The 12,784-nt window shown below is 35.6% G+C and overlaps 2 protein-coding genes across 2 annotated transcripts; both read left to right on the top strand.

Annotated features, from left to right (window-relative positions):
- The first annotated feature begins 7,220 nt into the window (after positions 1 to 7,220).
- Positions 7,221 to 7,607, top strand: LOC139188688 (ATP-dependent DNA helicase CHL1-like). The gene has a single exon (XM_070806359.1). It carries the CDS (start codon positions 7,221 to 7,223, stop codon positions 7,605 to 7,607), a length of 387 nt encoding a protein of 128 aa, XP_070662460.1.
- Positions 7,608 to 10,933: 3,326 nt separating this feature from the next.
- Positions 10,934 to 12,064, top strand: LOC139188687 (putative F-box protein At1g50870). The gene has a single exon (XM_070806358.1). It carries the CDS (start codon positions 10,934 to 10,936, stop codon positions 12,062 to 12,064), a length of 1,131 nt encoding a protein of 376 aa, XP_070662459.1.
- Positions 12,065 to 12,784: the final 720 nt, after the last annotated feature.

Here is a 12,784-nt window from a genome sequence, read left to right as displayed (position 1 = left end):
AAACTTTAAACGTTCATAACTTATTCAATACTCAACAAAATCAAGTGATTTAAAAACAAAAATCATACTTATCGACGAGAAGAATAGAATGATACATTTTTTGATGGCTAAATCTCCATGGTTTGGCCGGAAAACGGCTCGAAAATGGCTAACTCGAGACCAAGACAGCCACTTTCGAGCCTTTTTTCGGCCAAACCAAGTCAAGTTAGCCATCTAGAGAGATACCATTCTCTTCGTCTTATCGAGAAGTATGATTTTCATTTTTGAATCACTTGATTTCGTTGAGTATTGAAGAAGTTATGAACGTTTAAAGTTTACCCAGTTTCCAGCGAGATTTCCAGTTTTCCCTCGGACCAGTCAACTTTGAGGCTATTTTCCGGCCATCTCCGGCAACCATTGGGCTTCCAAATTGGTATAATCTTTTTTCTACACTTTCATATCTTCATTTTGATATATTATGAGTCGAATTTGGTTAAGAAACGATTGAGTTACGAAGCTTTGAAAATTGTCCAAACTTCCGGCCAATAGCTCCGGGACACTTAACGGAGTTTTTAACCGAATGACCAAAATGATGAATGGTGGACAATCTCAGGGTACACTTCTATTGATTTGAAATCTCTAGGACCAAAGTGATGTGTTATGCAAATCTCAGAGACCACTCTCGCGATTTAGCCATTACTAAATTTACATTTAGTTCACTCAAATCCTTAGCCTCTAATGTTTCCATTTACAATTCTAACTTAAATTTAATCCCAGTTCTAAAATAATTTCATCATCAAATCATGCATACACGAATATGATGGAATTTGACATTTCATTTGTAAACCTGTTATAAATGCAAATTCAACTTTTGTCCTACCTCTAGTTGTTCACTTGCCCTCTCGATTCTCAGGGAATAAATATTTCAATATGTTAACCTTTCAACATGAACAGATCTCATGGGATTAGATCTGCCAGCTGGTTTCTTTAAATTCTGGATTTATATCTTTGGAAGAATGTATAACGTTTGCGGGGGTTGTAATCCTGGATTTGGCAGACGAGATAGATTTAAATAGTTATATAATTGTTTAGTTATGGAAGGATGACTAGTTATATATATTGCATAATCCTTGAATGGTTATTTATGACTTTCATAGTTATATCTTTTTCAACCTATTACATTTATGTTTCTTTCCTGTGTTTTATAATTGTTTAATTCTCAGGGAATAAATATTTCATAGTTATATCATTGCGAAGTGCACTTTTGAGAGCAAGACCCTTTTAATTCCAGTATTTAATCATACTAAGTTTAAGTAGGGTTGGAAAAAAATCCCAAAAATCCCGAACCATACCGAAAAAATCCCGATCCCAAACCGAAAAAATCCCGAATCGAAAATCCCGAAAATTTTGGTACCAATCCCAAACCGATCCCGAACCGTTCGGTACGGGAATCTGTCTCTTATTTTTCTTTGTTCGGGAATCCCAAACTGATATATATATATATATATATATATATATTATTTAATCAACCATTCCTCTGCCCGATAACTTTAATCAACCATTCCTTTGCCCGATAACCTTTCTTCACTGCCTTTTCCTTTTTTTATTGTTTCTTTATCTCATGGCTCATTGTCTGCCATCTTTACTAACCTTTCTTCTTTATTTTATTTCTTGATAACTCGCACTCTCATCCCTCAGACAGCCACACTCTCTCTCTCTCCCTCCATCGACTCCCTCAAATGCAGAAGCAAGCTCAAGGCCTCCAAATGCTTTCTCAATCTTCAAAAGCAGCCACACCCGCATCCTGCTTTTCCCAAAACACCATACCCATTGCAGCATTCGTCTGAGGAACCCAATCGTTCTTCCAAGACATTAGATCCATCACTCAAGCCTGCAAAGTAGAGTAGCCTTCTGATGGCGATTTTGTTTGGCAAGACATGGAAAAGCTCACACATCGACGATGGTCGATACCTGATTCTGTTCGATGCACTTCGCAAAGCCCTCCGACTCCCAAAGGCAGCAAAGACAAGCCCAGGAATGAGAGGGATGGAGATGGGGGTGGGAAGGTCGACGAATCTAAGATGAGGTGTGGCCGTGTGGGTTGGCAGGAAAGGTGGGAGGTCGATGAATCCCGAACCAAACCGAAATCCCGAAAAAATTTCTGGAATCCCGAAATTCGGGAATACCTTCATTTCAGTTCAGTTTTGGTTTTCAAAACTCTGTCCCAAAAAAAAATCGATTTAGGATTTGAGATCCCATTTTCGGTTTGGGATCCCATACCGAACCAGCCCTAAGTTCAAGGACATTGCTGAACAAATTTGTTCCCGATTTGTGGGATTAAGTCCTAAAGTCATGGAGTTGACGTACTCTCTAGGAGAACACCAATCTTGTTTGTTACAATCCGACATGGATGTGAGTGTAATGAAATTTTCATATTATGTTGAAAACATAACATCTATTCCTATCAGTGTTTCCATGGTTGAACCAGTTGAGTAACTTGATCCCATTTCTTCCCCACATGATAAACATATTTTTACATATGAAGGCATAAAACCCTCAGATGATCGTGCAAATTTAGGGAAGTTTGCCACTCCTCATGGGAAGACATATTTGTCCCATGCGTGGAGAAACTACATTAGCCATGTTGGTCAAGAATTTCCAGGTGGTGTCAAGGAGTTCATACACCATTGACAAAGAAGCCCCCAGGTAGACCAAAAGTTAAAAGACTAAAATCTATTGGGGAAGAAACACACCCCAACAAGTGCAGTAGGAGTGGTGATGCTATACGCCACAACCAGAAAACTTGCAGCGTCCCTATTTGACATACATCTTCGTTGCCATTTGAATTTTTTTTTCAAATATATGAACACATGCTTTTTTTTATTTTTTATCAATGTAATAAAATGATGCCTTCAACTTTTTAGTTTACTTATATTCTTCTTTTTTCGATTATCTACTTACATGTCATATGGCTTATGTAACATCCCACATCGACCAACGGAGAGGGGTGATGTGCCTTATGTACATGCCCACCTCCAAATAGCACGATGCCTTTTAGGGACTCACTGGCTTCGAGTTCCATCGGAACTCCGAAGTTAAGCAAGTTTGGACGAGAGCAATCCCAGGATGGGTGACTCACTGGGAAGTTCTCGTGTGAGTTCCCAGAAACAAAACCGTGAGGGCATGGCTGGGGCCCAAAGCGGACAATATTGTGCTACGGCGGAGCTGAGACTGAGATGTGACATAATAGTATTAGAGTCACTATGCCGTGTGGTGCGAGTGTGCCGACAAGGATGTCGGGCCCCTAAGAGGGGTGGATTGTAACATCCCACATCGACCAATGGAGAGGGAGTGATGTGCCTTATATGTACATGCCCACCTCCAAATAGCACGAGGCTTTTTGGAGACTCACTGGCTTCGGGATCCATCGGAACTCCAAAGTTAAGTGAGTTCAGACGAGAGAAACAAAACCGTGAGGGCATGGTTGGGGCCCAAATGGGACAATATCGTGCTACGGCGGAGCCGAGACTGGGATGTGACAGCTTATGCAATCTGTGAAGACTATATTTATTATGATATCATTACTAAACCTTCCAAATCAAACCTATATATAACAAGCAACCATAAGTTGTTAAATTTTATCCTACCTATCAATTTGGCTTACAATATAAACTACCTATCCTTGTAGAATATGATTTTTACATTCACAATTAGTTGTACATGTATATTACTTTTTGGGACGGTTTTAAACTACCTAACATGTAGGAAAATTACCAACAACTATTTTTTATCAACAAGAATGTGGTAAAATTTTAACCAACATATCTATGTAGACATTCACAATTAGTTGTACATGTATATTACTTTTTGGGACGGTTTTAAACTACCTAACATGTAGGAAAATTACCGACAACCTTTTTTTATCAACAAGTATGTCGTAAAATTTTAACCAACATATCTGTGTAGAATATGGATTAGATGTACAAAGGAATGGTTAGAGATCTTCAAAACTTAAAATAGCCTCAAACTTAAAATAAACTCAAAACTCATAACAAAATTAAGCTTAGAAATTAAGCTATTTTAAACTACTTATCCTTATACAATTTGAAAGTACACCAGACAAACTATGTCTAGATAATGACAAAATAACATTATCTGAGATTACAAACAAATCTTATTGTGCAACCAATAAAGGAAAACATGAAGAATATCCCCTTTCAATTGAAATTCAAATTAAAAAACAGATATGACAAAGCATATCTTAGTTCACATAACAACCAAACTTATCTAGCGGAAAATGAATTCAGATGGATTGAAGTCCCATCATTTTATTAAATTGAAACATTTAAATGAAACAAAAACTCAAATTTCGCATAACATCTTTATCCTACTCTTCCTTTTCCCAGCTACCATCTCCCTCATTTATGATTATGAATCTGCAAAGGACATGTGCTCTCATATTCTTCATCGCCTCTACCGAAAAGACACCTTCGACTAATTCTCCATCAGCTTTTTTTTGTGCAATATACATCACAGCAACTCCACAGTCATAACTGTTTAACAAAAAAACAAGAGTATGAATTTAAATATTACATTCTATCACCAAGAAACCAACAAATAGGCATAATACAGATGAAATTAACACTTACATGTTAGGAAATTGTTGTGAGCATGATATGTTTGCTTTCAGTGGATACTCAACATTAGTTTGCCTCAGCCACATGAGAAATTCTCTGTCATCATGGCTAAGCGTGTACAACAACGTCTATACCTTATCACCTTTCATAATATGTTTGCAAATAGAGTTCTCATTGAGCTTTCTTGAAATACTATCTTTCATGTACTTAAAGTAGTCAGAAATTTTCACATGCTACCAAAAAAAAAAAAAGCAACACATTACAAAGGTAGTGTGTGAAATAAAACTTGAAGGATAAGAGGTATACTACATAGTTATCAACTTACCAATTTTTTAGCCTCTTCGAAATAAGGATCCACATACATATTCAACTTGGTTTGTAATGTGTTGTAATGTTCCCACCATCCACTTTGTTTGTTGAACACAAGCAAAGTATAATGCATTCCTTTGAAATGGTTAATCGGAAAGAAAACATAGTCGTTCTCCCGCACATTTTTCAATAGAAGTTCAAGATAAATATATATTTTCACTGCAGAATTCGATTCATCCACAATATCCTACAAACCAACACGGATTAAACGCACAGTAGCCAAAAAGTAATATACATGTACAACTAATTATGATGTAAAAATCATATTCTACAAGGGCTGGTAGAAGATTCTCTAGATTAATGCTAGTAGATTAGAATAAAAATGGATTACTATGTTACAAGGGCAGGTAGTTTATATTTACCATAGATACTAATAAAAATGGATTAGAATAAAATAATAAAAATCAACATTTGACAATTACACTACTCATCACTAAATAGCATTGGTTGTTCTAATTCCTTAGTTATGGACGGTATTAAACTAGCTAGAATGGAGGAAAATGAACTGCAATGTTTGAAGAACTAAAATTTACGCACCCACACAAATGTCGGCATAAACCCAGATTTCAGATGATCTTTTGGAATCCCAATTTGGTCTTCATTCAAAATTTCAAAAAAAGAATCAACTACCTACAGAAAGAACCAAAACATCTTATGAATCATTTGGAAACCCTTCATCCAAATATAATTGTATTCGTTTCTATCTAAGTCAAATAATTATAAAAATTACAAATACCTGTCGACTCACACCTCCCTCATTCAAGAGTGCGAGGATATCATCACGGATCACTGCATAATGCTCTCCTTTCCACATTGAAACCCTAAATATATATCAATTTAAACTACCAATTATTAAAGTTCCAAATACTAAAACACCAATTATTAAAGATGAACTGTAGTACCTGTAATCTAGGTATCAAATACGACAAAGGTAAAAAGCCAAAGCAGCATACCAAAAAACTAGAGAAACAAATTGAACCAATCATCATCCCACATTTCACATGCATAAGCAGCACCCTGTTTTTCGTATACTGATCCAACTTAAACCCATTACTAATAATGTAATTATAAACCCTCTTAAGCCCCCTAATCGATTTCAAACTAGTACAAGCCTTCACTAACGCATCGTAAACACTGGCCACCAATTCATACCCGTCGTCAAACTCTAAAATCTCGAACAATTCAAGTGAAAAAAAAATATTAGAGCAAAGATACGGTAGCACCTATTATCAAATACTAGTATTGAAATCGAGTGAGTGCAATACCTATTATCCAGGTAACGAACACTGAAAAAACAAAGCCCAAATCACCAAACCAAAAAATTAGAAAAAGAAAACCAGATGATCATGTATGAAACTGAAATCTTTCAAGAAGTTGCTATACCTGTTCTCCAGGTATACTAGGAAACCCGAATCAAATATTCGCTTATTTTTTGTTTTCATCATATAATGGGAGAAAATTTATAGCTTTCATATCTTCATACGGATTTAGAATTCAAAATTTGGATTCCGTTGGATACACAAAGCAATTTGAAAGATAGGAGGATAAGGTTTTGAATAAACAATGAGATTAATTTGGGTTGTAATTCATCTGCAAGAGACCTGATAAACCATTTAATGGCAATTGTTGTAATTTTGTTTGTAAATTATGTGCATTTTAATTGCTGACATGGATGATGGTTGTACTTATTAGCTCCCACTTATGCTTATGTAATATTAGTGGATTCCATTCAAAATAGGCTTATAAAATTGGACCCATATCAAAAGACCCATCATTTTTTTAGATTAAATTGACAAATTATGTGATGTGTCACCAATATATGGTCTCCCTAGCATTATTTGTTTCTATTAATAAGAAGAAAAATGGTAAGCATAATATTATTGTATAAATCAGTTTAATAAAAAAAAATTGGCAATTCCATATTTTGCTGACTTATGACACTCCAAAGAAAAGGAAACTCTAGTTCTTCATGAATTACAGGCAAGCTGTCGTGTATATATAGAGACCCTAGTTCTTCCTTTGTGAGTACTCACAAGTCACAAAATTCTTTTGAGCAAATTCTACAGATCAAGAAGAAACGTTTCGTGTATACATCTACAATCCATTCATCGGAAGCAGGAAGATCGACATGGAGAAGATAAACAGCAAGAACTGCCTAAAGTCCACCTTCTCGGAGCGTCACGACGCTTTGTTTCGTGAAGCCGAAGAATTTGCTTCCGGCAGCCTGGTTCCGAGATGGCTGTTGTCGTCTTATCACAGGACAACGAGCCCTACGCCTATGGAAACCCCTCTGTGAACAAGGTCTTGGATCGCTTTCTTGGTGAAGGAACTTCATCTAAACGTCATGATGATGATGACGACGATGACGACGACGATGATAGTGATGACGATTGCGATGATGATGGCGACGAAGACTTGGAACGCACGAAAGAGAGAGAGAAAGTGGAAGAGATCAAGCGGTTGTTGCCTGCGCCAGATAAAAACTGGGGACTAGAGGAACTACTGAATTATAAGGCTTTCATGCAACGTCTCAAAGCGAAAGTGGATTCTAAGATATATGATATGAAGAGGAGAGAAACCAATAACTACTATGGTTGCAGTCTGAATTGTTGGTTTTATTAGGGAAGTTTTGATTCATCAAGTGTTTTTTGATGTTCAAAACTTCAATAAAGATTCTTTTTTTGTATTCCTTTTGGCTTATTCTTCAAGCCCTTAGACAATAATTTGTATTCACCCTTCATCGTCGAATAATAATTTAATCCACATTGTTGTAGCATTCTGTATGTCTCAGTCGATTTGTTCTTGATGCAATTGCAACTATTTCCATAGTTCAATCTATAATAGATCACCATTTAGATCACCACTTACATGTAGTCTTACAAGGATGCAAAGAATTGTCCCACATTAAATTTTATAAATAAATAAAAATGTAACGAATTATAAGGAATTGGATCACTCCTATTGATGTCAATATAATGTTTCCTTCTGTATAAAGAAACCTTATCGAGCTTTATACTTTGACCCATTTAAACTTTTATCTCCATCTAGTCCTTTACTTTTGTTCAATTAATCAATAATAAGATCGTACAAATCTAATAAGCAAAATATATAGACGGAGTGCTTACAATCTTGGGATGATTGCAACTGTTTTGGAGATACAAAATGTCCTCACATTTGGTGGTTGCATATTGCCATGACGGATTGACCAAAATTTTTTTCATAACAAATAACATTGTAAGATCAATTTGCCAAAGGGTCTCGGATGGTTAACTCAGAAAGTATTTAAGGGAAATTGAATGTAGTAGATAGTTCTGAGTTCAACTTTTCGTTATATCACTTTCTTTGTGCAACTCGACTATTTATAGAGGAAGAAGTCCATAAATCATCAGATTGCAAGGCTAGGCAAGTTGATGTCACTTAGTACTAAAGTTTAGTGATATTCATCTTTAACTTATTATGAGTGAGAGGTCTTATCTAGGTTCAATTCTCACTAAAAGTAAATTTGAACCATATCAATAATAGCCCATTGTGAGGCTTAACCCCCACTCCTCCACCCTTTTAGTGTAAATAACATTGTTTATTGAAAAAAACAAAAAGACTAGGCAAGTTGACCGGCGGAGCAGTCTTCCTACTGGGCGGAGGGTGTATCCCTTTGCAGATGACCGGCCTAGGTAGAGTTATCTAGAGGTCATTGACTCGTTCCTGGACTCAGACATGCAAGAGATAATCTTGGCGAACATGGAATCAGGCGGGAGAGTACTTTGACATGGTAGAGACTCAGTGGAGCATTCTCATGCATGCTTAGGTGCAATACGGAGAGAGTTGCGAGGGGTAGACGCATGTCTCTGTTCGAGGGACATGATGTCTGCTTCGTCCATTAGGGTTGAGATAGCAGTCTGCTTACGATGTCAAGGGTAATCTAGGCACATTGAGCTCATACCAACATGACACACTTTGGTTAGACAATAGACATGGTTAGTTTGACTTCACAAATTCACATTATAATTTAAAAGAATATACGATTTAAACTTGATAACAATTGGCCGCTTAATTAGTACTACAATGATATTATATATCTCTTCACTTGTAAATGAAAAGTTTGAATTTTGTAGATGATAAGTTTGATAATAATTTATTCTTTTACCTTTTAGTGTATATATACTATTGCATTTAAAAAAAAAATTAATTCTATAAATTGTAATGACACAAACCAAAGTGGAAAATGAGTCAGACCATATGGATCAAAAATGTAATTTAACTATATGCGCGTGTCGAATGAAATTACTGAATTACCCTTAAAATCCCTAGAAGTCCTCGTTCCGACTACTATTTATTCTTTCGTTGGTCTAATCCTCTCTCACTCGTAGACCCGCCGCTGGTTGGAATTTTCTCTCTCCTTCGGGGTGCATCTCTTTGTCTCATTTTCAGACGAGTTACTCTCTCACTCTTGAATTTTCTTTTCACTGGATCAGAAATCTCTCACTCTCGAATTTTCTTTTCACCGGATCAGAATCTCAATCTCAATTTTAGCCAAAAGTCAGAGGTACGAAAATCATTTTATATAGTCAAATGAGTTATTCATTTAGATTTGGTTTATTGATGATTGTTAATATGGAAAATTTCTAGTATGAAAACTCAAAAGAATAAAAAAAATCCTTAATCTAAGCTACATTCTGTTTTGTTTAACTTTCTTTTAGCTACATTGATTTTTTAATGCATAGATTATTAGATTAGCATGATGATGGCCATATCTGCTTGAAATAAATCTTAAAAAAAACAGGAATATTTTAAATTTCACTTTGTTGACGATTTGATGTGAGGGCAGTGGATTGTTTTTTTATTGATTATTTATTTTTCGTATCAAAAGAAATTTTTTATTTAATAAACTATAAGATAATTATATGTGTTCCTCTTAGGAAGATGAGCAATGCACTTTCCCGATTACACTGTTGGGTAACAATGGGAAATCTGCTAGAAGATATTGATATTTTATTTAGGTAGTTTAGTCAAAATAGTTTGACATAACTTTTCATTTTAGTTTCTGAGATTTAAAATCAATAGAAATGATCACTGAATTTGTCCACTATCAATCATTTTGGTTATTCCGTAAAAAAACTATGTGACCAGAATGATAAAAATACTCTCAATTTAATAAATAATGGGACAAATGATTTGACAAAAAAATGAGAGCATTTTTGTAATTTTGGTCATTATTTAACAGAGATTTTTCTTGGAATGACGAAAATGATTGACGGTGGACTAACTCAATGCTCAATTATATCAATTTTAAATCTCAAAAACCGAAGTGCGAAGTTATACCAATCTCAGAGAATATTTTAGCTAAAAAGCCTTTTATATATTAATAGGGATAAAAAAATATTATACATCAATAGGGATAAAGTTGAAGGAAAGAAAGTGGAATATGAAGATATTGTAGGTATAATTGGTCTTTCAACATTAAATGAGGACAATTTTGTCATAATATTTATAATTAATGTTAATTAATGTTGGAAAAAAAAATTAACATAGAGGCTCAAGAGTTTGCTTTCCCTATATTCTAACATTTATTATATCGTTTGTTCAAAAAAATAAAAAACATGTGAAAAGAATTTATCTTTCCCAAGTCGTTTTCCTCACCAACCAAACACAGCCCAAGTGTACACCATGTATAAGACCTCATACAAACAAAAGTAGCAAGCCTAGCACCCAAAAACAGTCGAACTAACAACTAAAAATCTCACATTACTAAAAAATGATTGGATTGGAAAAGGTAAACTTTAGAGGGAGGATTATAGGAGAAAGATTGGGTTGACAAAGGGATAGAAAAAGAAAAGAGGGAAGATAGGATCAATTTATAAATAGTTAAATACTCGGAGTCTATTAGTACATATTTAAGATTTATCAATTTTAACGATTTACAATGAGCATTGTGGTACACTCATATGCAGATGGCGCACGGCTACCACCTGAGAAGTAGGAGGAGGAGGAGGAGATTGGACCCCAAACCAGAAGAACCAAAGCTTCCCTTTGAAATCATTATTGAGATTCTGAGCTGGTTGCCTGTAGAGGCATTACTCCGGTTCAAGTGTGTCAGCAAAACATGGTGCTCTTTGATTGAAGAATACAACTTCATTTTAAAGCACATGAAACGGGTCAGTCCTATCCATCTACAGTTTCGACTAAAAAGCGAAAAGAACCATGTAGCCCCTTACTTTGATTCAAATTACGAGGGCATGGGACGTGTTGCTGGGATGTTTCTGGAGAAGCATATTACTACTCACCTTTGCCGCATCAGAAATCCGGCAACCCGCCGAGTACTCAACTTGCCTGAAGCTCATAAGGGTGCGAGAAGAATGTCATCTGCTTTCAATTTATCGACTGGTGAGATCAAAGTGGTAACTTTATATGTCGAGAACAATGAATTAGGGTTTCAAATTATGACCATTGGGAAAGATGAAAAGTGGAGACCCTGGACGCACCCAAATCAGGGTTTGCTCAAGGAACAAGGCAGAAGGGTAGTGAGATGTAATTTTTTTGCAGCTGAAAAGATGAATGGTAGGGTTTGTTATTCTGCTGAGTTTATGAAAAGAGATGGCCAAGATCTGTCAATATTAGAAGTCCAACGCCTTGATCTGGTGGATGAGTCTGTCTTAACAGCAACCCTACCTCAGGGAGTTTTTCCCGATTTAAACAAAGTTTGCGTCATCAATTGGAACAAGCATATGGCTGTGGTTGAGATAGTAAATGCCACCCTTCATGCCTTGGTGTGTGAAGACTCCAAGGAGAACAAATGGAGCCCGAAAAAGATCGTTGTTCCGTTGAAGTTTATGGAGAAAATACTTCCACCTCTTCAGGAAGGTCGAGATGTGATCATTCCGGTGAATGTTGAAGGTGATGACTTCAGTTTCTATTGTTTTCAGGGAGAACAGTCTTTTGTGTACAACACGAAGATGCAGAAGGCTAAGTATTTATACTCTGGTGTGGATCGTTGGACTGCTCATAGGCCAAGCTTGATGGGCTTTAAGGGAATGAGGCTGGAAGAGGAAGCAACTACAAGTGCAGCTAAGATTGAGGAGTAACTGGGAGCATTTCAATTACAGTGTTATTTTTCTATGCTCTTCGTTAAGAATGTTGTTATGTTAATTTCTAGATGATGTTCTTCTTTAAGAATGTTGTTATGTTAATTGAATTTGAACCTTTTAGTTATCCAGTTGTTGCATATAATATATAATTTTGTCCCGGGGGCCGCCGCAATGGGTTAAAGAGGAATGCTTTAACTAACAGAGCAATCCACCATTTGCAACAGAGCATATGATTTAAACTTGATTACTACTAGTCACTTATTATTACAATAGTAAAATATCTTAATTTGGTAAATATCAAGTTTGATACAAATTTATTTTCTTACCCTTTAGTGTAAATATATCGTTTTATAAAAAATAAAAAAAAACATTATTGAAATTGAAACTAGAGTAAATTTACTAAAATTGAAATAACACAAACTGAAGTGGAAAATGAGTCAAACCATATGACCAAAAATGTAATTTGCGTGTTGAATGAAATTACAAAATTGCCCTTAGAACTCCTCTTTTTGACTCTTATTTATTCTTTCATTGTTCTAATCCTCGCTCACTCTTAGACTTGCCGCTCTTTCTCCATCTGTTCGTATCTCCTTGTCTCATTTTTAAACGAGTTACTCTCTTCCTCTCAAATTTTCTTTATGCCCGATCATAATCGCGGTCTCAATTTTACCAAAATTTAAAGGTACGAAATGCATACAATTTTTATAGTACAACATG

Source organism: Malus domestica, chromosome 10 (assembly GCF_042453785.1).
Source record: "Malus domestica chromosome 10, GDT2T_hap1".
Lineage (NCBI taxonomy): Eukaryota > Viridiplantae > Streptophyta > Magnoliopsida > Rosales > Rosaceae > Malus > Malus domestica.
Note: the sequence above shows the minus strand (reverse complement) of the source record. Positions and strands in the feature narration are given on the sequence as shown.

What these genes read in the sequence shown, in the direction of transcription:
- LOC139188688 (XM_070806359.1), top strand. Translation starts at nt 7,221, where the DNA reads ATGGCTGTTGTCGTCTTATCACAGGACAACGAGCCCTACGCCTATGGA.
- LOC139188687 (XM_070806358.1), top strand. Translation starts at nt 10,934, where the DNA reads ATGGCGCACGGCTACCACCTGAGAAGTAGGAGGAGGAGGAGGAGATTG.